The 26,917-nt window shown below is 36.9% G+C and overlaps 3 protein-coding genes and 1 pseudogene across 3 annotated transcripts; 3 read left to right on the forward strand and 1 right to left on the reverse strand.

Moving 5' to 3' along the window:
• Nucleotides 1-1,496: 1,496 nt before the first annotated feature.
• On the forward strand, nucleotides 1,497-2,426 carry LOC120598042 (olfactory receptor 4C16-like). The gene has a single exon (XM_039856785.1). The coding sequence runs from the start codon at nucleotides 1,497-1,499 to the stop codon at nucleotides 2,424-2,426; it is 930 nt and encodes a 309-aa protein (XP_039712719.1).
• A 4,418-nt stretch (nucleotides 2,427-6,844) lies between these two features.
• On the forward strand, nucleotides 6,845-7,774 carry LOC120598041 (olfactory receptor 4C16-like). The gene has a single exon (XM_039856784.1). It carries the CDS (start codon nucleotides 6,845-6,847, stop codon nucleotides 7,772-7,774), a length of 930 nt encoding a protein of 309 aa, XP_039712718.1.
• A 2,894-nt stretch (nucleotides 7,775-10,668) lies between these two features.
• LOC120598044 (olfactory receptor 4S2-like) lies at nucleotides 10,669-11,590 on the reverse strand (annotated as a pseudogene).
• Nucleotides 11,591-25,131: 13,541 nt separating this feature from the next.
• LOC120598040 (olfactory receptor 4C16-like) lies at nucleotides 25,132-26,064 on the forward strand. Its single transcript, XM_039856783.1, has one exon. The coding sequence runs from the start codon at nucleotides 25,132-25,134 to the stop codon at nucleotides 26,062-26,064; it is 933 nt and encodes a 310-aa protein (XP_039712717.1).
• Nucleotides 26,065-26,917: the final 853 nt, after the last annotated feature.

A 26,917-nucleotide genomic window follows, 5' to 3' on the forward strand; every position in this document is an offset into this window, starting at 1 on the left:
TATATGATAGGTAAATGAGGTAAGTCTCATTATGGGTATTAAAAGTTGGAAGAGATTATGCTTGGTTAGAAATTAGAGAAAATGTTAATAAAGTTAGTGACCCTGACATAGCTTCTGAGGAATGCCACCTTTCTATCTCCAAGTTAGAGCTTTATATAGAGTCGTGTATCACAGTATAGAATTACCACCCTTTACAAGTTGCTAACATGATAAGACTATAACGCAGTTGACACATATCTGACATTTAGTTTGAAAAGCTGAATAACTACTTCTAATGGGAAGTTCAGAGGAAACGTGACAATGTGGAGGCTAAAATCTATATAATGAAGGTGAAAGATAATGTGTCACATTAGTGCGAGAGCGTTTACGTCATTCTTTAATTGGGACTTCTGAGAGATAAAGAATCTTGGTACAATCTATTAATTATTCCTCAGAGAATGGTGCATTTTGCATTAAATAAAGTGGGATTCTTCCAAAGATAGACGTCTAGTATAACTGAATCAGAGAGGGTTGGGTAGATTAAGAGCGAGTCCTTAAAGAAAGCAATGATTCTCACTGTGGCCTCTGCAATAAAACTGATTTTAAAAAGGAAAGATCCGCCCAACACTGTGTCCCACCCTCGCCTATACTTCAGCTTCTTCCATCTGATTTTCTTTCAGGTCTTCTCCGTTACCTCCCAACATGATACATTTTCTGTTTAATATTGTTTTGACAAATTTAGCCATTCCAAAGTTGGCTAAACTTGCTTGAGAAGTTGAGGTAAGTACAGCAGTTATTAGAAGATACGCTGTTTAACCAGTGTGGTTTTGTTTCCAGATCATTGTTACCGTGTGTGTTTGTGTGTATGTGTGTGTGTGTGATTCCTCTGAGAACCCAATGATGAATGATGTTAACGCATCTCTGGAAAAAGTGGACATGTGGTCATTCACTGAGACACACAAAAATGTGCATCAATATCAGGAGGATGTGAAAAATTTCAAAGCTCTCCTTCCATTCTTTAAAGCCTAAGATTTCATGTAAAAAATGTCAAATGCTTAAGATAATCATTTCTGTAAGTGTCAGAGTTTCAAAATCTTCCATGGACATGTGGTGCTATTTAGAGTGCAACATCTTTTACACCAGGTTAATATTATAAGAAAAGGTACAAAGGAATATTATAAGAAAAGGTACAAAGGTACAAAGGAAAACAGGCAAAAAAAGTCTTTTATCACAAAGCAATCACTGAAGGCTGACAGGGGAGACTTGTGTTTGAAGAGTGCTGTAGGAACATGTTACATTCATGAGCTTGTCTGAGACCTATAAGGACCCTATGATGTGGTCATGTCAAATTCAGGAGCACAGAGTTGAGATGACGTATTAAGAAACTATAGCTAAAAGGAGGAGTATTTATTTTTCTTAAAATATTTCATAGAATCACCTATCACACCATGAATTAATTTCTTTATATTTTTTGCAGATAAACCATTGCACACTCACTCCTCCTCATTCATGAAATCATGCAGCTGAATAATAATGTGACTGAGTTCATTCTGCTTGGGTTGACTCAGGATCCTCTTAGGAAGAAAATAGTGTTTGTCACTTTTTTGCTTTTCTATTTGGGGACATTGCTGGGTAACTTTCTGATTATTACCACTATCAAGACCAGTCAGACACTTGGGAGTCCAATGTACTTCTTCCTTTTCCATTTATCCTTATCCGATACCTGCTTCTCTACTTCCATAGCACCTAGAATGATTGTGGATGCCCTTTTGAAGAATGCCACTATCTCTTTCAGTGAGTGCATAGTCCAAGTGTTTTCATTCCACTTCTTTGGCTGCCTGGAGATCTTCATCCTGATCCTCATGGCCCTTGATCGCTACGTGGCCATCTGTAAGCCTCTGCATTACATGACCATCATGAGCCGACGGATCTGTGGTATGCTCTTGGCTGTGGCTTGGGTGGGGTCCTGCGTGCATTCTTTAGCTCAGATTTTTCTGGCCTTGAGTTTACCCTACTGTGGTCCCAATGTAATTGATCACTACTTATGTGACTTGCAGCCCTTGTTGCAACTTGCTTGTGCAAACACCTACATAATCAATCTACTCTTGGTGTCCAACAGTGGGGCCATCTGTACAGTGAGTTTTGTTATCCTGATGTTCTCCTATATTGTCATTTTGTATTCTCTGAGAAACCATAGTGCTGAAGGGAGGAGAAAAGCACTCTCCACCTGTATCTCCCACATCATCGTGGTCATTTTGACCTTTGGTCCTTGCATATTTATATACACACGCCCTGCAACCACTTTCTCCATGGATAAGATGATAACTTTGTTTTATACCCTTGTAACACCTTTGCTGAACCCTCTGATTTATACGCTGAGGAACGCAGAAGTGAAGAGTGCCATGAAGAAGTTATGGAGCAAGAATTCGATCATAGATGACAGATAATAAATGGAAGTTCAATCAAAAAATGGGCAGAGGACCTGAACGGACACTTCTCCCTAGAGGACATTCAAATGGCCAACAAATATATGACAAGATGCTGAACATCTCTAGCTATTAGGGAAATGCAAATCGAAATCACAATGAGATACCATCTCATATCTGTTAGAATGGCTATAATCGACGGGACAAGTCATAACAAACGTTGGAGAGGATGTGGAGAAATAAGACCCCTCACACACTGCTGGTGGGGCTGCAGATTGGTACAGTCACTATGGAAAACAGTATGGAGTTTCCTCAAAAAACTAAGAATTGATCTGGCATAGGCTCCAGCAATCCCTCTACTGGGTATTTGCCCCCAAAGATTTGAAGACTCATATCCATAAAGATATTTGCACACCAATGTTCATAGCAGCGTTATCCACAGTGGCCGGGGAATGGAAGTAATCAAAGTGTCCTACGATAGATGATTGTCTAAAGAAGCTGTGGTATATATATACAATGGAATATTACTCAGCCATAAGAAGAGATGAAATATAGCCAATTGCGACAACATAGATGGACCTCGAGACGATCATGCTAAGCAAAATAAGTCAGACTGAAAAAGTTGAAAATCACATGATATCACTTATATGTGGGATATAAATCTAAAAGCAACAAATGAGCAGGGCAAACAAACAGAGACTCATGGACATGAAGCACAGGCTAGTGGTTACCAGAGGTCTATAGACTAGTGGTTACTAGTAGGGTGTGGGGGTAGAGGGGAGGTAGATGCTGTAAGGGGGTCAAATATAGGGTTGAAGGGGAGGGTGAAGTGGGTAAGGGGGATCAAATATATAGTAGCTGAAGGAAACTGGATTTTGAGCGGCAAACACAATAGAATATACAGATGTCAAATGATAATGTACAATTATATAACAGTATTAACCAAAGGTACACCAATAAACTTAATTAAAAAAAAAGAATGTCATTGTCATTACCTCATTAACTCTCATGACCCCGAGAAATTACACTTTGGAGAAACACTTGGTAAATGCGTGTAAAAGCCTATACATCAGCTAGTAAATCATATTGGATTTTTTAAATTGAAAACTTTATTTTATTTGAGCAGGTTTAGGTTTAGCAGAAAAATTGAGAGGAAAGTATAGAGATTTCTCGAATACCCCTGTCCCCACAATGCATAGCTTCCCCCACCATCAATGTTCCCAGCAGAATGGTACATTTGTTGCTCTTGGTGAACCAACATTGACATGTCATAATCACCCAAGTTTACAATTTGTAGTTTACGTTGGAGTTTTCTCTTGATGTATGTTCTATGGGTTTGGACAAATGTCTAACAACTTGTATCCATCATTATAGTATCCTATAAAGTGTTTTCACTGCCCCCAAATCCTCCGTTCTTCACTTATTCATCTGTCCCCTCTCCCATCTTCATATTGGCCTTTCAAATTGTGAAGAAGGATGAAAGTAAATCTATCTTTAATTGGACCACATGTTTTGAGTTCTTCACTCTTGAGGAATTTCTTATAAGCTAAAGTATCTGCAGACCGTGTTCTACTGGAAGGTACCAGGTCCACTAGGACTCAAGAGTCTGGAAGTTCATCTATTCATAGAGCTCTGTAACAAATCAAATAAAGATGATGCAACTCATTATCAGTTTCCAAACAGAAGATTTTACTTTACTTGTCTAAGTAAGTTTTTGAGCCCAAGCTAAATTCTGGAAAATAAAGATCTTCATGGCATGGTGCAATACTCTAAGATCTTTATTATCATGCCTGTCTTAACCTCTGCAAGTCACGTTTTATTAATGTAGGTATGTAGGAGTAGATGGGAATATTTTTATAAATATGCTTTTTATTATTAGAAGTATAATCATATACCTCAAATCTAACTTTCTAGATCACATTTTAATAACATTTAATAATTAAAGCAAGGTTTTCTGCTTTGAGGAATCTCTGTTCTCTTCAAAGGACACCCATCTATTTTGTGTTCAAATGTTTTACTTCAAATATGACATCGATAAACCGGCTAAGAATTGAAACTCTGGCTTCAGGCATCACATTGCCTTCCCTGGATTGCATTTTCAAATAAAATACAAGAACTAGGAAACAGTTTGTCTCCTGACACATAAAGGGACAACTTGGGGCACCATGGGGAGAGCAGAGTGGTTTCTTGGTGATTCACTTCCTCTTTTACCAAAGACACTATTGTTTCTTCTTTCTGTTCTCTATCATCCAGTCATTTGAATTTCTCTTCTTTCCAGATATTTTTGGTCATCCTGAGGCACCTAATAGCTCCAAATCGTCATTTGTATTTGGTTACTGAGTTTGGGGCGGGGGAGCTAATGTACCCTTCTGTAGGCTAACTGGATAAACCAAAGTTAAATTTACTACGACATCTGGGATGTTTCTGATTAGTGAAGGAAGGGAAACGTTAGAGAATAGTACTCCATAGGATGTTAATATCTTAGGTCATTATGTATTCTAATATTCCCCTGGGAATAAAGAGAGGGGATTTTTTTTTTTTTAGTATTTATAGAAGGCTGGTTTGAAAAATGCATGGAAACTTTTGGCATTAAGTTAGAGTGTTCTAACAGGTAAGTGACAGATCAATTACACCTTTGTACTTAGAGGGGTGTTGTTACAGAATAATCCAACATGGTTTAAAATTATATTTCCATACGTCTTATGACTATATTGTTCTTCCTTCCTTTGAGAAGGCAAAAGAAAAACAGAATAAAGTTTTTAAAAGTTTATTGTTAATATCATAAATAAGTAGAATGAATATAAGCTTTGGAATAAAAAAATCTTTTGAACTCAACCAATGTTTTATGGACACCAGGTATGTGAAAAGCCAGTATTGTGTGGAGAGAGAAAAATGTACCCCATTTCCTAAGGTTTGTTGAATTTTTTTGAGATAACAGAGGATAGAAAAGTTCACAGATGATTTTCTTATATGATAGGTAAATGAGGTAAGTCTCATTATGGGTATTAAAAGTTGGAAGAGATTATGCTTGGTTAGAAATTAGAGAAAATGTTAATAAAGATAGTGACCCTGACATAGCTTCTGAGGAATGCCACCTTTCTATCTCCAAGTGACAGCTTTATATATTGTCGCGTATGACAGTATAGAATTACCACAAGTTGCTAACATGATAAGACTAACTTGCAGTTGACACATATCTGACTTTTAGTTTGAAAAGCTGAATACCTACTTCTAATGGAAAGTTCAGGGGAAACATGACAATGTGGAGGCTAAAATCTATATAATGAAGGTGAAAGGTAATGTGTCACATTAGTGTGAGAGAGTTTACTTTTGAGAGATAAAGAATCTAAGAACAATCCATTAACTTTTCCTCAGAGAATGGTATATTTTGCATTTAATAAAGTGGAATTCTTCCAAAGATAGATATCTAGTCTAACTGAATCAGAGAGGATTGGGTAGATTAAGAGCGAGTCCTTAAAGAAAGCAATGATTCTCACTGTGGCCTCTGCAATAAAACTGATTTTAAAAAGGAAAGATCCGCCCAACACTGTCCCACCCTCGCCTATTCTTCAGCTTCTTCCATCTGCTTTTCTTTCAGGTCTTCTCCGTTAGTTCTCAACATGATACATTTTCTGTTTAATATTGTTTTGACAAATTTAGCCATTCCAAATGTGGCTAAACTTGCTTTAGAAGTTGAGGTAAGTACAGCAGTTATTAGAAGATGTGCTGTTTAACCAGTGTGGTTTTGTTTCCAGATCATTGTTAGTCTGTGTGTGTGTGTGTGTGTGTGGATGTGAGTGTGAGTGTGAGTGTGTGGATGTGTGTGATTCCTCTGCGAACCCAGTGATGAATGGTGTTAACACATCTCTGGAAAAAGTGGACATGTAGTCATTCACGGAGACACACAAAAATGTGCAGCATATCAGAAGGATGTGAAAAACTTAAAAGCTCTTCTTGCATTATTTAAAGGCTAAGATTTCATGTAAAAATTGTCAAATGCTTAAGATAACCATTTCTGTAAGTGTCAGAGTTTCAAAATCTTCCATGGACATGTGGTGCTATTTAGAGTGCAACATCTTTTACACCAGGTTAGTATTATAAGAAAAGGTACAAAGGAAGCCTTTAGAAAACAGGCAAAAAAAGTCTTTTATCACAAAGCAATCACTGAAGGCTGACAGGGGAGACTTGTGTTTGAAGAGTGCTGTAGGAACATGTTACATTCATGAGCTTGTCTGAGACCTATAAGGACCCTATGATGTGGTCATGTCAAATTCAGGAGCACAGAGTTGAGATGACGTATTAAGAAACTATAGCTAAAAGGAGGAGTATTTATTTTTCTTAAAATATTTCATAGAATCTCCTATCACACCATGAATTAATTTCTTTATATTTTTTGCAGATAAACCATTGCACACTCACTCCTCCTCATTCATGAAATCATGCAGCTGAATAATAATGTGACTGAGTTCATTCTGCTTGGGTTGACTCAGGATCCTCTTAGGAAGAAAATAGTGTTTGTCACTTTTTTGCTTTTCTATTTGGGGACATTGCTGGGTAACTTTCTGATTATTACCACTATCAAGACCAGTCAGACACTTGGGAGTCCAATGTACTTCTTCCTTTTCCATTTATCCTTATCCGATACCTGCTTCTCTACTTCCATAGCACCTAGAATGATTGTGGATGCCCTTTTGAAGAATGCCACTATCTCTTTCAGTGAGTGCATAGTCCAAGTGTTTTCATTCCACTTCTTTGGCTGCCTGGAGATCTTCATCCTGATCCTCATGGCCCTTGATCGCTACGTGGCCATCTGTAAGCCCCTGCATTACATGACCATCATGAGCCGACGGGTCTGTGGTATGTTGGTGGCTGTGGCCTGGGTGGGGGCCTGCGTGCATTCTTTAGCTCAGATTTTTCTGGCCTTGAGTTTACCCTTCTGTGGTCCTAATGTAATTGATCACTATTTTTGTGACTTGCAGCCTTTGTTGCAACTTGCTTGTGCAAACACCTACATAATCAATCTACTCTTGGTGTCCAACAGTGGGGCCGTCTGTTCACTGAGTTTTGTCATCTTGATGTTCTCCTATGTTGTCATTTTGTATTCTCTGAGAAACCACAGTGCTGAAGGGAGGAGAAAAGCCCTCTTAACGTGCACCTCCCACATCATCGTGGTCATCTTGTTGTTTGGTCCTTGTACATTTATATACACACGCCCTGCAACCACTTTCTCCATGGATAAGTTTATAGCTGTGTTTTATACCCTTGGAACACCTTTGCTGAACCCTCTGATTTATACGCTGAGGAACGCAGAAGTGAAAAGTGCCATGAAGAAGTTATGGAGCAAGAATTCGATCTCAGATGACAGATAATAAATGGAAGTTCAAAAATTTTCTTCTTAGTTTGGATTAATCTAGAAGATGTCCATAGAGGATATTACCTTTTAATTTTTTTTTTTTTAGTTGTGGAGTTACTATAATCTTAACTCGGGGCATAAGAATTAGTTTCATCAGGAAAATAAGCAATGGGAACATAAACACCGGGTAGTGTTGAGTCAGTTTTCTGTAGAAAAAGATACAGTACCAGACACAAACAGCTACTGATATTCTTTGCTATGTCTCAGCCGCTCTTCCTAGCGTATTATCATGGTGGTTTCGATCTGGTGTTCTCACTGCCCTTCTTCATAGTGACTTCTGGTGTTCTCTGTGTGTAATTACACTTTATATACTTATATCCACAGATAAAAGTTTTTCCATCTAGTTGGTTTATTTATTGGGCACTACAGTTTTGTGATGTCTAATCTTGGACCTTCAACTCGGTGGTTCTTTTTGACTGAGCAAAAAACACTGGATTCAAATAATAGTAGGGTCTTCATGTTTTAAGGGACAATGTATACAATCAAGGTAATCTCTCTTATATTTTTTGAGATTATATTTTGCATTCTTCTCATGTTTACCTAGATCCTTCTAGAACAGTGACAGAATACAGTGAGAAAATTCACCCTTCTAAAGGAGTCTTTTTGTGTTTGGAAGGCTTCGACTACCGTGGTTGTACTCATTATTTTTTTTAAAAAATTATCTTTTTCTCCCATTATAATCCCTTCATATTGTGGGGAAGTATTAAGCTTTCTCTTTAATCATAACTATTATAATATTTTATTTATAATATTGAATTATTATGATTATAGCATAGATGGCTCAAATTACGGTGGATAGATTTATGTGGGCTAGAAATAAGAGTAGTTGATAGTAGAAAATATAAAAATAATAACTAATTAAAGAAAATATGTTAAAACTCACAGGATAATATTCAGGCTTTGAAACAGAAATAGTTACATCGCAAGTCTGAATTATTTTAGCAAGTTTTAACAATCCGGTAAAGAGAGTAACTTGATAGAGACTGAGATATTTGAATGAAAAATGTATTAAAGCAATGAAGATGGCTTTTGTCACCCTCTGTCAATACCACAGTCTCTAACTAACATGATCACTAAGAATCTTTCTGATTTCAATTTTTTTTACTTGTATTTGTATCCACATAGAAAAGTCAATATGAGTATTTTTTAAATTTGGACCTTCTATTTCTACCTATAAATTACTAAATTATATTAAGATGACTCAATTTGTATGAAATGTATCATACCAGGAACATCAAATATTATAAGGCCCAGTGTTTCCAAATCTATGTTCCCAGATGTGCCACTGACTGTATAAAAATTAGCAGAGGACCTTGCTAAAAGTCCAGCTTTTTCTAAACCCTTTAAACCTGGTTTACTGGATCAGAAACTCTTAGAATGCATACTATTTTCTGTTCAAACATCTCTCACATGATTCCAAAGATCAGCCAAGTTTGAGAAGCACTGATGTAGTCATCATTTTAAAACTGAGCAATTGGAGACTCATAGAGATCCAGTGAGTACATGTCCATGCTGAGGCAATAAACATGTATTTAATGGTGCCGGGGCAAGAGTTTCTTAGTTATAACTTCTTATCCAGGTGTCTTACTGGCTTTTGAGCTTTACTATCTTTAATTTTTTGAGTGCATCAACATCAGAGATGATTTTTAAAGCACTGTGTATAGTCCTTAACATAAAGCTTGCACCCTTGCACATGCACACACATACATACACACATTCCACATACCCAGGTATAGGCAGTAACTTGAATAATCAGATTTTTTGGAAAAGACAAGGAAACAATTGCAGAAAGGTAATTGGTGGTGTGTTCATTTGCTACAGAAAAATAAAGCTCAGATTGCATGAAGGAGAAATGTATCACCGGGGCAAATATCCGTTCACCTAAGAAAGGCACAACTCTTTGTCCAGAATGAGTCTTTGTGGAATCTGCAGATGTCGATTGGTTTAGGTTAGTCAAGGAAGAGGTGATAAATAGCTCATTTCATTCAGCAGAGCTGCTTGGTTCAAACATTGGAGAAAACACAGTTCCCAACCATGCATTTCAGTCAATTGTATATACTGTTGACTGAGTCTCAGTCATGTAGTGGTCACAGATGGCTTTATTTTCATTCAGTTTCTTTAGTTTTTCCTGTTAGTCGCTTTATGTTAATAGCAGTGGCAGGCTACATATAGACCATAATGAAGATGAGGGTGAGTTAGCAGAAGCATATTAATGGAATGCTATAATTAAAAGGGGGGGGGGACTTAGAGGTAGTTATTTTGAATTCCTGTGTTGTTTAGGTAAAGAAAATGCATCCTAGAGCAGAGGATGAAAAAAGTCTCTTGGTTTTAAGACTGTTATATCTCTTTCACATTCTGCATACACCTCCCTTCCCATTCTAACCATATTAGATTGAACTTTTACAATGTATTTGAGTTTTATCAAAATGCTTTAGTTCCTATCTCTGTTACTTTTCATATATCCTATCATTCATGCAACATATACATAATGAGTACTTAATATGTACTAAATGCAGTTCTAAACACTAGAATAGAGCCTTAAGCATTTTCCCTGTACACTTATTCTTTAAAGAAAATGGCAAAAAGATGAAAATGGAGAGAAGGAAATAATAGTGCTGAGTGTGAACATGTTGAGCTTCTGAATTAATAGGGTTTCTATTTTTTTTGCCCTTGATGTTTTAGAAAATTATCTGATTATGAAATATTAGAGCAAATAGAATAATAATGATGACAAATAATACCTTCCTTCTGTAGAATGTGTTATTCTCTCATTTGTTCTTCCTCCAAAACCATGTGAAGTTGTTATTATTGTCGTCATTACACAGATGAGAAAATTTAAGATTATGCAGCTTAAATAGTCACTTCCAACAATTTACTGTTAGCATCTCAGAAAACTTTCCTGTGCCACAGTTTCTTCATTGCATTCTTTACTTCTGTATTTCTCATTGTATAAATCAGGGGATAGAACATGGGGGTGATAATGGTGTAAAATACAGCCACCATCTTATCTTCGGAAAAGGTAGTGTCGGGACACATGTACATGAAAGTACAGGGACCGAAAAAGATGATGACCACAGCAATGTGGGAGCCACAGGTGGAGAGAGCTTTGAGCCTGCCCTCGTGGATTGCTTTCTCAGGGACACTAGGATGACTGCATAGGAGATTAGCAAGATAACAAATCTCTCCAGAGTGATGATTCTACTGTGTCCGAACAGGCAAGTTTCAGCACAGGATGGACATCACAGAAGTAGTGATCGATCTCATTGGGCCCACAAAAAGATAGTTGGACAAATGGAGCCAGGTGGAGACTAGAGTGTAAGAAGCCACCTCTCCAGGTCCCCAGCAATATTTTATTGCATTTTTCTCGGTCCATGATGGTCATATAGTGTAGAGGTTTACATATAGCCACATAACGATCATAAGCCATTATAGTAAGGATGAAGATCTCAGGGCATCCAAAGAAATGTACCCCAAAGCGTTGTAACATCCAGCTCTTATAGGAGATGGTTTTGCTCTTAGCTAAGAGATCAATGATCATCTTATGAGCTGTGACAGAAGAATAACAAATGTCCACAAAAGACAAGTAGTAGAGAAAGAAATACATAGGAGACTTGAAAAGGTTGCCCATGTGAACTGTCAGCATGATGAGGAGGTTTCCTAGAAGAACGACCGTGTAGAGGAAAGAGAACACCACAAAACTAATTTCTTCAACCTCTGGGTTCTGAGAAAGACCCCAGAAAACAAATTCAGTTACATTGTTTATTTTTTCCATGCACTTAGTCTAGTATGTTACCTTCCTAAGACACAATTAAATTATTTGAAAAAAAAAAACCCCAAAAAACAGCATATATTTTAATTCAAAACAAATGGAGAATCACAGTAATTGAAAATAGAAAAATAATGTGTAATGCTGCTTGTGATGTACTAGTAAAGAAACTGAAGTGTGCATATTATGATACCTTTATGTGACAGTGCATTCAGTTCACTTCAGATGAGATGACACGTCCAGAGAGATAAAGCAAATCCTCTAAGTCATACATCTAATCAAGAGTCTCACCTCTCTCGTTTTCTTAAATTAAGTTTATTGGGGTGACATTGTTCAATAAAATTATATAGGTTTCAATAATTATATAAGTTTCAATAAATATACATCTGTATATTGCATTGTGTGTTCACTGTGCAAGGTCAAATCTCCTTTCCTCACTTATTTACTAAGATTTTTTCTTTTCCTTCCTTCCTTCTTCCTTCCTTCCTTCCTTCCTTCCTTCCTTCCCTTCCTTCCTTCCTTCCTTCCTTCCTTCCTTCCTTCCCCTTCCTTCCTCTCTCTCTCTCTCTCTCTCTCTCTCTCTCTCTCTCTCTCTCTCTTTCTTTCTTTCTTTCTTTCTTTCTTATCATTTAGAAATTTAATTAGTTCTTATTCGATGTAAGGCACGCAACCTAATTTTAAAACAACGTCTATGTTTGGGTAGATCATAACAGTTATATACCTAGATAAGTTCATCTTTTTTTGACACGGAAACATCTACCCAAATTTTCCCTTTTGAATACTGCGAAGAGTATTCAAATAGTTAAGACTAGGTGAACTCTGCACGTTCTTCTTATAAAACTAATCTTTGTGCACATGAATTTATGGTCTCTTAGTTGATATCAAACTCTTACAGTCAAGAGGTGCTGTGTGTGGTAGGAAAAGGATGAAAATTATACAAACCTGCTTCTGAGATAATGATGCAGCAACTCCAGATACACCATTACCTTCATGGGGCTTCTGTTACTCCATTTGTGAAATAGGAAGGTTTTAATTTCACGATCAGCTATCATATTAATAGCTATTTGGACTGTGAAATTAAATCAATTCTGTCAGCGTGGAATAACCTTAAAACCCTGATAAGGAAGCAGAGATAAGGAAAGAGAAAGAAATAGAAGAAACTTCTGCAGACACATCAAGGCCTGATTGTTTTGAAAGGAGGGGAAGTGATGTCTCTGGTAATTTCTCCATCTTTAAACTCAGTGTTTGAGGAACTACTTTGTCTTTGTATTCTAAACATTTGTTTGTTAACTGAAAAAAAAAAATAAAGACAAAGACAAAGACAAAGAAAAAAAGGACTCCACCCTTAATTTCATCATTCCTTCATATATCCTTTTAGTCTTTCAAATATAATGCCAGCTTATATTAGGGCTTCCATTTAGGATGAATTAAATATTTCTGGAAAGATTATCATTGAAGGTAATATAAATGGCTTAGGAAGAGGACAATACTTAATTTAAATGGATGAATCCTCAGTGGTGGAATTTTAGACACTGAGGTGAAGTTCCTGGAACATATGTGTGAAATGGGTATGTAGAATAGTTTTGATTAAAAGGGATTACTAGTAGTTATCAAACCATGTCACAGATGTAAATGGTCCCTTCAGTTATAGTTAGGAAAAGCTTACATAGTATCTTAGGTATTCATTAGAAATTTTGTTCATCTGAGGCCACATCTCTCCACGATCTGTCAGATCCAGAGCTTACAACTCCTACTGAACTCTGTGCTCTCAGCTCACCTCTTGCAACAATATTGTGCCTGGCATGTCCAGCTTTTGTGAAACTATAGGGCTGTATTTCCTTGGGTCTGTGTATTAGATTGACAGAGAAGTCATAGTAGGTGTACCTTCTCTTATACAGTACAAAGCATGTTAATAATATGATAATAATACTAACAATTCAAATTCAGACTCTACCACATCCCTTGCTTTTACATGTTCATTCTCCTTTGATTTTTCTTTCTGAATTAAAAAAAAAAAGACAGTTTTCCATCCAGAGTGTGCCATTCAGTCTAAGAAAGTTTAAATCACAGCGGTTTTTGATAACTCTGAATTACATTACTTAGTTCCCATCTAAAAGAAACTGGGTATTTAAACACAAGCTTAGAAATTGTGCTTCCACTGTCCAAACTATCAGATCGTAGAAGAATTTTAGTTTCTCCTTGAATCAAGGGCAATTAAAGAAATTCCTTCCTCATTTTTCTGAGCTGTTCACACGTGGTAGTGCCTCACTTTCCTTTGAAATTATTGGTATTTTCTTATTCACAATCATTCTACTCTATCTCATAGGCATATCTAGATGCACTTTATTATCTTATCATCATCTTAAGAATTTTCATCTTTCCTTATTTATGAGGACAGGGTCTTGCAATTACAAGTTTTCAAAATATAGCAATTCGATTGAGTTCCCTTTGTCCACAAATCTACCCTATTAGTTTTAGAAACGCAGCACACACACACACACACACACACACACACACACACACACACACCATTATTGTCCAAGAATTGAGTTTTGCTTTAATTTTCTATCTGTCTTGAGATAATTGGGGTGTAGCTGTCCAAAAACACGTAAGAATGAAGCTTTAGGAATTGTTTTGTGAATAACTACTGTCAGAAAAATCCTGATCCCCCAAACTCAAAGCCTGGAAAAAAAATCAAGTCTTCATTACTCAGATTCTGTTTCTCACCTACTGACATCTGCCATTTCAGTGTCCTTGGCAAAAAAGGCTTTTCTCTACTTCTTTTAAATTCTAAAGAGAATGATGCAAAATGTTAATGACGTCAGGGAAAGCCTTTTCCCTAGTCTCCTTTCAGAAGCATAACCACATTGTTAGAGAACTAACAATGAGTTTTAATTTCCAGATGCCTTTTCAACTTGTTAAAAAAATTAAAAATTTTTTCTTTATTTGTTAAATTTAAAACCCAATCAATCTTTGCAATCCCAAGTGTTTCAGTAAAAAGAATTGTTTTATAGTTGATATCTTGTTCATTGAATAACTGTGCTTAAATATACTTAAAATTATAAGATATTTAATATACCATATATTAAAATCTCATTTTGAGTGATTTCTTGAATTTTAATTGTTATACTCTTTTGAAAGTTCAATTTTATTGGAAAATAGTGGATTCAATAACACTATTGGGGTTCGATGATGTGGATTCAATAACACTAATGGGGTTCAATACGAAAATAGTGGATTCAATAACACTATTGGGGTTTTACTGTCCTGTTCCAAAACTGCTTTTCTGTTTAACTGAGTCTCTGCTGCTTTCTCGAGGTGGCAAGTTCACTTCCAGCTTATAGCTGGGACGAATAGCAGTGCAGGATTTTATTCTTTACTCTCTGATTGTAAACCATTAAGGTTGACCCTTGACCACTATTATTCTTCCTTATTCCTTTCCTATTCTCGCTCTTTCCCTTCTCCGTGTCTTTCTTCCTTTTTTCTTTCTACACACTTCTTACCTCCTTTATCCTTTTTCATACAATGTCCAAATGCCATACTCTTACTTCTTGATACTGTTAGAGGAAACTTATGAGCTGCCTACCACTTGGTAGTGAGCACAGCTGACATGTTAAAAGATGCTCCATTTCATTCACAGTTAAAAACATTCCATTTTACATTCCAATTAGATATTTGCTCACTTTCAGGTTAATAAAATGATCTTTTTGATAAATGTCTCTTAACAAATCGTTCCAAAATGATGTGGGCAACAATCAATTTCACATGTTTTTGGTAGGAGTTTAAGTGGGTACAATCTCTTAGGGAGCGACTTTCAACATTGATAGTGTTACAAGTACATATGGACTGACGTCTAGTGAATCCTTTTGCTATAGATAATCTCACTCATGGGTACAAAGACACTCATTGAAGCCCTTTGCATGATAATGAAAGATAGAAAACAACTTCAAAGACCATCAGAAGTGAGCTGAATTAATCAGGGATGGTACTTCACACAACCATTAATATATCTTAAGCAGATATATAGGCAATGGTTTCTAAAAAATGGTATAAAGTGAAAGAGCTCAGAATTGTATGCTTAGAATGGTAATAGTTTTGCTAACAGTGAAATAATGTTTATTTCACACACAGTCTTCTAAAAAAGTAATTGCATTTGAGATAGCATGTATTTAGCATATTTATGGTCTCAGGGTGTCCGGATTGCATTCTTGGTATCAGAGTTGGGAGCATGACCTACCTTTCAAAACATTCCATTTGGTAAAATTTAAATATATGTCATAATCATGCTGCATTAAAAATAAAGCTATGAGAAGATGCACCTGGAGTGGGTGAGGAGACGAAGGGGGTTCGGAGAATGAGTCCTCGCGGCAGGGCAGAGCAAAAGGGAGGCTGAAGGAACGTAGATTGTGACTGGGTCTGTGGGTGTGCGCTCATTCTGGGAAATACGGCAGAGTGAGAGACGTCCTCAGATCTCTCTCCACCCAACATTAGTAAGCTATACATCTAAAACTCAACCCAAAACACCCGAACTGCACACCAGCACGTCTAAAAGTGGTATTTGCGCATATGAGCTACCACAGGTTAGAGCCCCGGGTGTCAGGCGGTGGACAGGGAGAAGAGAAGAAGCTGCCTCTCGCAGCCTCCCAAACATCCTGTGGGAGGAGGGGGAGGGAAGAAGTTGTGGAGACTTCCCTGATCAGTCTGCCTGGAAGTCCGGAATTTCTAGCACCCGGCAGCAGCGCCCAGTCATCACGGCAGAAAGCAGAGAAGTGGGATGGGACCGCAGAAAAACAACAGTTGTGTTTTACCGGCCCTGGTTCCAAAACTGAGGCTGAGCTGCAGTCCCCAACCCCCAATCAAGAAAGCCCATCTCCCCATACCCTCCCAGACTGAACATGTGGAGCACCAGGCCGACTGAGCAAATGCTACCGAAACTGTTGCTAACACTGACAGGGACTAAAACTGAGTAGCGAGTGTGATTAAACATCTACAAGAAAATAAAAAAGACATTTAACTTTACATGAAGCAGGGATCCGAGAGGCTTAGACGCCACCTACTGGAAACTAAGAGAGAAGTGCCTTCTTTGCAACAGACTAAAGACAGACCTTTTTATAATAAAACTTCTTTCTGGAAAAACAACAGAATACACTTCCATTAATGCCCAGGCAGAGAAATAGTCCATTAAACACCATGAACAAGGCATCTGACAAGGCATCTCCGAAAGAAAGAGAAAAATCTCCAGAAACTGAGCTTACAGACATAGAAATATGAGACTTAACTGACAGAGATTCAGGATGGTACTTCTGAAAAAACTCAGTGAGATCCAAAACAATTCAACAATTTCCAGAATAGAAAAAAAAAAACAAAACAAAAAACAAACCACTAGATGAGCAGAGCAAGGAGATTGAAACCCTCAAAAGGAACCAAATAGAACTTCTGGAGATGAAGAACACACTGCAAGAGTTGAAAATGAAATAGCAAGCCTGGGAAATAGAGTCGACCACATGGAGGAATGGATCGGGGATATCAAAGACAGAAATCTAGAAATAAATCAGAAAGAAGAAGAGAGAAAGCATAGAATAAAAAAAAATGAAAGAAAAATACAAGAACTAGCTGATACCATCAGGAGAGGAAACATAAAATAATAGACATTACCGAAGGTGAGGAAAAGAAGCAGGGACAGGAAAGCATTTTTAGACAAATAGTTGACGAGAATTTCCCAAATCTAATGGAGCTTCACATTCAAGAAGTCAACAGAACACCCAATTATCTCAACCCAAAAAGGCCTTTACCAAGACACATTGTATGAAAGTTACCAAAAATCAACGACAAAGACAGAATTCTCGAGGCAGCCAGGGAAAAGAAGACGGTAACTTTTAAAAGAAAATCCATTAGATTATCTGCGGACTTCTCAGCACAAACCTTACACGCCAGAAAAGAATGGAATCAAATATTTAAACTATTAGGTGAAAGGATCTGCTAGCCTAGAATAATATATCCAGCTAAGCTCTCTTTTGGATATGAAGGAGCAATTAAGACCTTTCCAGACATACAAAAATTGAGAGAATTCTCCACTATGAGGCCTGTACTCTAGGAAATACTGAAAGGTGTCAGCTCATCTAAAACAAAATAACAAAACAAATAAAAAAAATGTGGGAGGAGTGGTACTAATATTGGACAAAATCGATTTCAAAATAAAAAAATGTAAAGAAAGATACTGAGGGACACTTCATAATGATAAAGGGAATCATGCACCAAGAAGATATAACACATATTAATGTCTATGCTCCCAATTAGGGAGCTCAGAAATATATAAAACAATTACCAACAGAACTAAAGGGAGAAACAGACCAAAACACTATCGTAGTAGTGGACCTAAATACCCCACTGTCGGATATAGACAGATCATTCAAACAAAAAATCAATAACGAAATAACATCCTTACGGGACACATTAGACCAAGTGAACATAATTGACATATACAGAGCCTTGCATCCCAAAACAGTCGCTTATGCATTCTTTTCTAGTGCCCGTGGAACATTCTCAAGAATCGTCCACATGCTGGGACACAGACATAACCTCAACAAATAGGAGATGGTTGAAATCATACCAAGCATATTCTCTGATCATAATGCTTAGACACTATAGATCAACCGCAGAAAGATATCGGGAAGGACCACAACTACTTGGAGATCAAATAACATGCTACTGAAGAATAACTGGGTCAGGGAGGAAATAACAAGAGAGATCAAGAGATACATAGAAACGAATGATAATGATAGTACAACATATCAAAACTTTTGGGACATGGCGAATATGGTCCTAAGAGGAAAGTTCGCAGGCCTATCTCTCAAATCAGGAACAAGCCCAAATAAACAACCTATATGCTTCATCTTAAAAAACTGGAAAAGGATGAACAAATGAGGTCTAAAGTCAGCAAAAGGAAGAAATCATCACAATTAGAGCAGAAATAAATAAAGATGAAAACAAACAAAAAAAATAGAAAAAATAAATAAAGAAAAAGCTGGTTCTTTGAGAAGGATAATAAAATTGACAAGCCCCGGGCTAGATTCATTAAAGAAAAAAGAGAAAGAACACAAATAAACAATCTCAGAGATGAAAGAGGGGAAATTATGACTGACATCGCAGAAATACAAAAGATCATGCAAGATTACTACGCAAAAATATATCACACCAAATTTTCTGACCTAGAAGAAATGGACCAGTACTTAGAAAACTATAATCTTCCTAGACAGAATCAGGAAAATCTGGGAAATCTAAATAGACCGATCAGCTGTATGGAAATTGAAACAATCATCAAAAACCTACCAAAAAGTAAAAGTCCAGGACCAGATGGCTTCACCAGTGAATTCTACATTCAGAGATTTAATACGTATTCCCTTCGAACTTTTCCAAAAAATGAAAAAGGAGGCAGTACTTCTAAACTGATTTTGTGAGGCCTATATTACTCTGATATCAAATCCTGGTAAAGGTAACACAATAAAGAAACCTACAGATCAAAATCTCTCATGAACACGGATGCAAAAATCCCAATTAAGATGCTAGCAAACCGAATACAGCAACAGGTTAAAAAGATTATACTCCACGATCAAGTGGGCTTCATCCCAGGGGCACAAGGGTGGTTCAACATATGCAAATCGATTAATGGAATACATCACATAAGCAAATTAAAAAATAAGAATCATATGATCACATTATAGATGCAGAAAATGCCTTCAACAAGATACAGCATCCATTTATGATCAAAACACTTAACTAAATTGGTATAGAAGTAAAGTACCTTAACATAAAAATAGCCATATATGACAAGCCCTCAGCCAACATTATTATACTTAATGGTGAACAACTAAAAACTTTCCCTCTAACTTCAGGAACAAGGCAATTCTGTCCACTGTTGCCAGTCTAATTCAAGATAACAATGCAAGTCCTAGCGAGTGTGATCAGGCAAGAGAAAGATATAAAAGGCATCCAAATAGGAAACGAAGAAGTCAAACTGTCGCCATCTGCGGATGACACGATTCTCTATATAGAAAACCTCTAAGACTCCAAGAGCACTAGTAGAATCAATAAGCAAATAACTTAAGTTTCTAGATACAAGTCAACATTCAAAAATCCATAGTGTTCCTGTACTCTAATAATGAAGCATCGGAAAAAGAAGTGGAAAAAATAATTCCTTTTGCAATTGCAACAAAAAGAATAGGAGTAAATTTAATGAAACATGTGAAGGACCTATATAATGAAAACTACAAGACCCTATTAAAAGAAATCGAAGAAGATACAAAGAAATGGAAAGAAATTCCGTGTTCTTGGATTGGAAGAATCAACATAGTTGAAATGACCATATTGCCTAAAGCATTTTACAAATTTAATGCAATCCCCATCAAAATCCCATCGGCATTTTTTAAAGAAATAGAACAAAAAATCATCAGATTTGTATGGAAGCACAAAAGACCCCGAATTGCCAAAGCCATCCCGAGAAAAAAGAATGAGGCTGGAGGCATCGCTTTGCCCGACTTCAAATTACACTACAGAGTTACAGTAATCAAAATGGCATGATATTGGCACCAAACAGACACACGGATCGGTGGAACAGAATGGAGAGTCCAAGAATAAACCCATATTTATATGGGCAAATGATTTTTGACAAAGAAGCCAAAAACATACAGTGGAGAAAGGAAAGCCTCTTCAATAAATGGTGCTGGGGAAACTGGAAGGCCACCTGCCAAAGAATGAAACTAGACTGTTATCTATCACCACACACCAAAATTAACTCAAAATGGATTAAGGACCTGAATATAAGACCTGAAACAATGAAATGCAAAGAAGAAAACATAGGAACGAAACTGAAGGACCTTGGACTTAAAGAGGATTTTATGAATTTGGCCTCAAAAGCAAGGGAAGTGAAAGCTAAAATTAATGAATGGAGGTACATCAAACTAAAAAGCTTCTGCTCAGCAAAGAAATCATCAAGAAGGCAAAGTGAGAACCATCTGAATGGGAAAATATATTTGCAAGCAAGGCCTTCGATAAGGGCTTAATATCCAAAATATACGAAGAACTCATACGACTCAATAACAAGAAAAATAGTGATCCAATCAAAAAATGGGCAGAGGACCTGAACGGACACTTCTCCCTAGAGGACATTCAAATGGCCAACAAATATATGACAAGATGCTGAACATCTCTAGCTATTAGGGAAATGCAAATCGAAATCACAATGAGATACCATCTCATATCTGTTAAAATGGCTATAATCGACGGGACAAGTCATAACAAACGTTGGAGAGGATGTGGAGAAATAGGACCCCTCACACACTGCTGGTGGGGCTGCAAATTGGTACAGCCACTATGGAAAACAGTATGGAGTTTCCTCAAAAAACTAAGAATTGATCTGGCATAGGCTCCAGCAATCCCTCTACTGGGTATTTGCCCCCAAAGATTTGAAGACTCATATCCATAAAGATATTTGCACACCAATGTTCATAGCAGCGTTATCCACAGTGGCCGGGGCATGGAAGTAATCAAAGTGTCCTACGATAGATGATTGTCTAAAGAAGCTGTGGTATATATATACAATGGAATATTACTCAGCCATAAGAAGAGATGAAATATAGCCAATTGCGACAACATAGATGGACCTCGAGACGATCATGCTAAGCAAAATAAGTCAGACTGAAAAAGTTGAAAATCACATGATATCACTTATATGTGGGATATAAATCTAAAAGCAACAAATGAGCAGGGCAAACAAACAGAGACTCATGGACATGAAGCACAGGCTAGTGGTTACCAGAGGTCTATAGACTAGTGGTTACTAGTAGGGTGTGGGGGTAGAGGGGAGGTAGATGCTGTAAGGGGGTCAAATATAGGGTTGAAGGGGAGGGTGAAGTGGGTAAGGGGGATCAAATATATAGTAGCTGAAGGAAACTGGATTTTGAGCGGCAAACACAATAGAATATACAGATGTCAAATGATAATGTACAATTATATAACAGTATTAACCAAAGGTACACCAATAAACTTAATTAAAAAAAAGAATATGTCATTGTCATTACCTCATTAACGCTCATGACCCCGAGAAATTACACTTTGGACAAACGCTTGGCATATGCGTGTAAAAGTCTATACATTAGCTAGTAAATCATATTGGATTTTTTAAATTGAAAACTTTATTTTATTTGAGCAGATTTAGGCTTAGCAGAAAAATTGAGAGGAAAGTATAGAGATTTCTCGAATACCCCTGTCCCCACAATGCGTAGCTTCCCCCACCATCAATGTTCCCAGCAGAATGGTACATTTGTTGCTCTTGGTGAACCAACATTGACATGTCATAATCACCCAAGTTTACGATTCGTAGTTTACGTTGGAGATTTCTCTTGATGTACGTTCTCTGGGTTTGGGCAAATGTCTAACAACTTGTATCCATCATTATCGTATCCTATAAAGTGTTTTCACTGCCCCCAAATCCTCCATGCTTCACTTATTCATCTGTCCCCGCTCCCATCTTCATATTGGCCTTTCAAATTGTGAAGAAGGATGAAAGTAAATCTATCTTTAATTGGACCACATTTTTTGAGTTCTTCACTCTTGAGGAATTTCTTATAAGCTAAAGTATCTGCAGACCGTGTTCTACTGGAAGGTACCAGGTCCACTAGGACTCAAGAGTCTGGAAGTTCATCTATTCATAGAGCTCTGTAACAAATCAAATAAAGATGATGCAACTCACTATCAGTTTCCGACAGAAGATTTTACTTTACTTGTCTAAGTAAGTTTTTGAGCCCAGGCTAAATTCTGGAAAATAAAGATCTTCATGGTATGGTGCAATACTCTAAGATCTTTATTATCTTGCCTGTCCTAACCTCTGCAAGTCACCTTTAATTAATGTAGGTATGTAGGAGTAGATGGGAATACTTTTATAAACATGCTTTTTATTATTAGAAGTATAATCATATACCTCAAATCTAACTTTCTAGATCACATTTTAATAACATTTAATAATTAAAGCAAGGTTTTCTGCTTTGAGGAATCTCTGTTCTCTTCAAAGGACACCCATCTATTTTGTGTTCAAATGTTTTACTTCAAATATGACATCGATAAACCGGCTAAGAATTGAAACTCTGGCTTCAGGCATCACATAGCCTTCCCTGGATTGCATTTTCAAATAAAATACAAGAACTAGGAAACAGTTTGTCTCCTGACACATAAAGGGACAACTTGGGGCACCATGGGGGGAGCAGAGTGGTTTCTTGGTGATTCACTTCCTCTTTTACCAAAGATACTATTGTTTCTTCTTTCTGTTCTCTATCATCCAGTCATTTGAATTTCTCTTCTTTCCAGATATTTTTGGTCATCCTGAGGCACCTAATAGCTCTAAATTGTCATTTGTATTTGGTTACTGAGTTTGGGGCGGGGGAGCTTATGTACCCTTTTGTAGGCTAACTGGATAAACCAAAGTTAAATTTACTACGACATCTGGGATGTTTCTGATTAGTGAAGGAAGGGAAACGTTAGAGAATAGTACTCCATAGGATGTTAATATCTTATGTCATTATGTCTTCGAATATTCCCCTGGGAATACAGAGAGGGGATTTTTTTTTTTTTTTTTTTTTTTAGTATTTATAGAAGGCTGGTTTGAAAAAGGGATGGAAACTTTTGGCATTAAGTTAGAGTGTTCTAACAGGTAAGTGACAGATCAATTACACCTTTGTACTTAGAGGCGTGTTGTTACAGAATAATCCAACATGGTTTAAAAATATATTTCTATATGTCTTATGACTATATTGTTCTTCCTTCCTTTGAGAAGGCAAAAGAAAAACAGAATAAAGTTTTTAAAAGTTTATTGTTAATATCATAAATAAGTAGAATGAATATAAGCTTTGGAATAAAAAAATCTTTTGAACTCAACCAATGTTTTAAGAACACCAGGTATGAGAAAAGCCAGTATTGTGTGGAGAGAGAAAAATATACCCCATGTCCTAAGGTTTGTTGAAGATTTTTGTGATAACAGAGGGTAGAAAATTTCACAGATGATTTTCCTATATGATAGGTAAATGAGGTAAGTCTCATTATGGGTATTAAAAGTTGGAAGAGATCATGCTTGGCTAGAAATTAGAAAAAAATGTTAATAAAGATAGTGACCCTGACATAGCTTTTGGCGAATGCCACCTTTCTATCTCCAAGTGACAGCTTTATATAGTGTCACGTATCGCAGTATAGAATTACCACCCTTTATAAGTTGCTAATGTGATAAAACTATAACTTGCTGTTGACACATATCTGACATTTAGTTTGAAAAGCTCAATACTTACTTCTAATGGAAAGTTCAGGGGAAACATGACAATGTGGAGGCTAAAATCTATATAATGAAGGTGAAAGGTAATGTGTCACATTAGTGTGAGAGAGTTTACTTTTGAGAGATAAAGAATCTAAGAACAATCCATTAACTTTTCCTCAGAGAATGGTACATTTTTCATTAAATAAAGTGCGCTTCTTCCAAAGATAGACGTCTAGTGTAACTGAATCAGAGAGGGTTGGGTAGATTAAGAGCGAGTCCTTAAAGAAAGCAATGATTCTCACTGTGGCCTCTGCAATAAAACTGATTTTAAAAAGGAAAGATCCGCCCAACACTGTGTCCCACCCTCGCCTATACTTCAGCTTCTTCCATCTGCTTTTCTTTCAGGTCTTCTCCGTTAGTTCTCAACATGATACATTTTCTGTTTAATATTGTTTTGACAAATTTAGCCATTCTAAGGGTCTAAACTTGCTTGAGAAGTTTAGGTAAGTACAGCAGTTATTAGAAGATGTGCTGTTTAACTAGTGTGGTTTTGTTCCAGATCATTGTTACTGTGTGTGAGTGTGTGTGTTTGTAGTGTGTGTGTGTATGTGAGTGTGAGTGTGTGGATGTGTGTGATTCCTCTGAGAACACAATGATGAATGGTGTTAACACATCTCTGGAAAAAGTGGACATGTGGTCATTCACGGAGACACACAAAAATGTGCATCAATATCAGGAGGATGTGAAAAATTTAAAAGCTCTTCTTGCATTATTTAAAGGCTAAGGTTTCATGTAAAAAATGTCAAATGCTTAAGATAATCATTTCTGTAAGTGTCAGAGTTTCAAAATCTTCCATGGTCATGTGGTGCTATTTAGAGTGCAACATCTTTCACACCAGGTTAATAGTATAAGAAAAGCTACAAAGGAAGCCTTTAGAAAACAGGCAAAAAAAGTCCTTTATCACAAAGCAATCACTGAAGGTCGACAGGGGAGACTTGTGTTTGAAGAGTGCTATAGGAACATGTTACATTCACGAGCTCGTCTGAGACCTATAAGGACCCTATGATGTGGTCATGTCAAATTCAGGAGCACAGAGTTGAGATGACGTATTAAGAAAATATAGCTAAAAATAGGAATATTTATTTTTCTTAAATTATTTCATAGAATCTCCTATCACACCATGAATTGATTCCTTTATATTTTTTGCAGATAAACCATTGCACACTCACTCCTTCTCCTCATTCATGAAATCATGCAGCTGAATAATAATGTGACTGATTTCATTCTGCTTGGGTTGACTCAGGATCCTCTTAGGAAGAAAATAGTGTTTGTCACTTTTTTGCTTTTCTATTTGGGGACATTGCTGGGTAACTTTCTGATTATTACCACTATCAAGATTAGTCAGACACTTGAGAGTCCAATGTACTTCTTCCTTTTCCATTTATCCTTATCCGATACCTGCTTCTCTACTTCCATAGCACCTAGAATGATTGTGGATGCCCTTTTGAAGAATGCCACTATCTCTTTCAGTGAGTGCATAGTCCAAGTGTTCTCATTCCACTTCTTTGGCTGCCTGGAGATCTTCGTCCTGATCCTTATGGCCCTTGATCACTACGTAGCCATCTGTAAGCCTCTGCATTACATGACCATCATGAGCCGAAGAGTCTGTGGTATGTTGGTGATTGTGGCTTGGGTAGGGGCCTGCGTGCATTCTTTAGCTCAGATTTTTCTGGCCTTGAGTTTACCCTTCTGTGGTCCCAATGTAATTGATCACTATTTTTGTGACTTGCAGCCTTTGTTGCAACTTGCTTGTGCAAACACCTACATAATCAATCTACTCTTGGCGTCCAACAGTGGGGCCATCTGTACAGTGAGTTTTGTTATCCTGATGTTCTCCTATGTTGTCATTTTGCATTCTCTGAGAAACCACAGTGCTGAAGGGAGGAGAAAAGCCCTCTCCACCTGTATCTCCCACATCATCGTGGTCATTTTGTTCTTTGGTCCTTGCATATTTATATACACACGTCCTGCAACCACTTTCTCCATGGATAAGATGATAGCTGTGTTTTATACCCTTGGAACACCTTTGCTCAACCCTCTGATTTATACGCTGAGGAACGCAGAAGTGAAAAGTGCCATGAAGAAGTTATGGAGCAAGAATTTGATCATAGATGACAGCAAATAAATGGAAGTACAAAAATTTTCTCCTTAGTTTTTGATTAATCTAGTAGATGTCCATAGAGGATATTACCTTTTTTTAAAAATTTTTTAATTTTTTATTATCTTTTTATTGTGGAGTTTCTATAATCTTAACTCGGGGCATAAGAATTATTTTCATCAGGAAAATAAGCAATGGGAACATAAACACTGGGTAGTGTTGAGTCAGTTTTATGTAGAAGAAGATACAGCACCAGATTCAAACAGCTACTGATATTCTTTGCTATGTCTCAGCCTCTCTTCCTAGCATATTATCATGGTGGTTTCGATCTGGTATTCTCACTGCCCTTCTTCATAGTGACTTCTGGTGTTCTCTGTCTGTAAGTACACTTTATATACTTATATCCACAGATAAAAGTTTTTCAATCCAGTTGGTTCATTTATTGGGCACTGCAGTTTCGTGATGTCTAATCTTGGACCTTCAACTTGGTGGTTCTTTTTGACTCAACAAAAAGTACTGGATTCCAATAATAGTAGGGTCTTCATATTTTAAGGGACAATGTATACAATCTAGGCAATCTCTTTTTTATTTTTTCATATTATATTTTTCATTCTTCTCATGTTTACATAGATCCTTCTAGAACAGTGACACTATACGGTGAGAAAATTCACTCTTCTAATGGAGTCTTTTTGTGTTCAGAAGACTTCAACTACTGTGATTTTACTCATTATTTCTTTTTAAAAATTATCTTTTTTTCCCAAAATAATCCCTTCACATTTTGGGGAAGTATTAAGCTTACTCTTGAATCATAACAATTGTAATAATTTATAATATTCTATTATTATGATTATGGCATAGATGGCTCAAATTAAAGTGGATA

Source organism: Pteropus medius, unplaced genomic scaffold (assembly GCF_902729225.1).
Source record: "Pteropus medius unplaced genomic scaffold, Ma_sr-lr_union100, whole genome shotgun sequence".
Classification (NCBI taxonomy): Eukaryota; Metazoa; Chordata; class Mammalia; order Chiroptera; family Pteropodidae; genus Pteropus; species Pteropus medius.

Excerpts from the sequence above, each read along its gene's own strand:
- LOC120598042 (XM_039856785.1), top strand. The coding sequence starts at position 1,497 with ATGCAGCTGAATAATAATGTGACTGAGTTCATTCTGCTTGGGTTGACT.
- LOC120598041 (XM_039856784.1), top strand. The coding sequence starts at position 6,845 with ATGCAGCTGAATAATAATGTGACTGAGTTCATTCTGCTTGGGTTGACT.
- LOC120598040 (XM_039856783.1), top strand. The coding sequence starts at position 25,132 with ATGCAGCTGAATAATAATGTGACTGATTTCATTCTGCTTGGGTTGACT.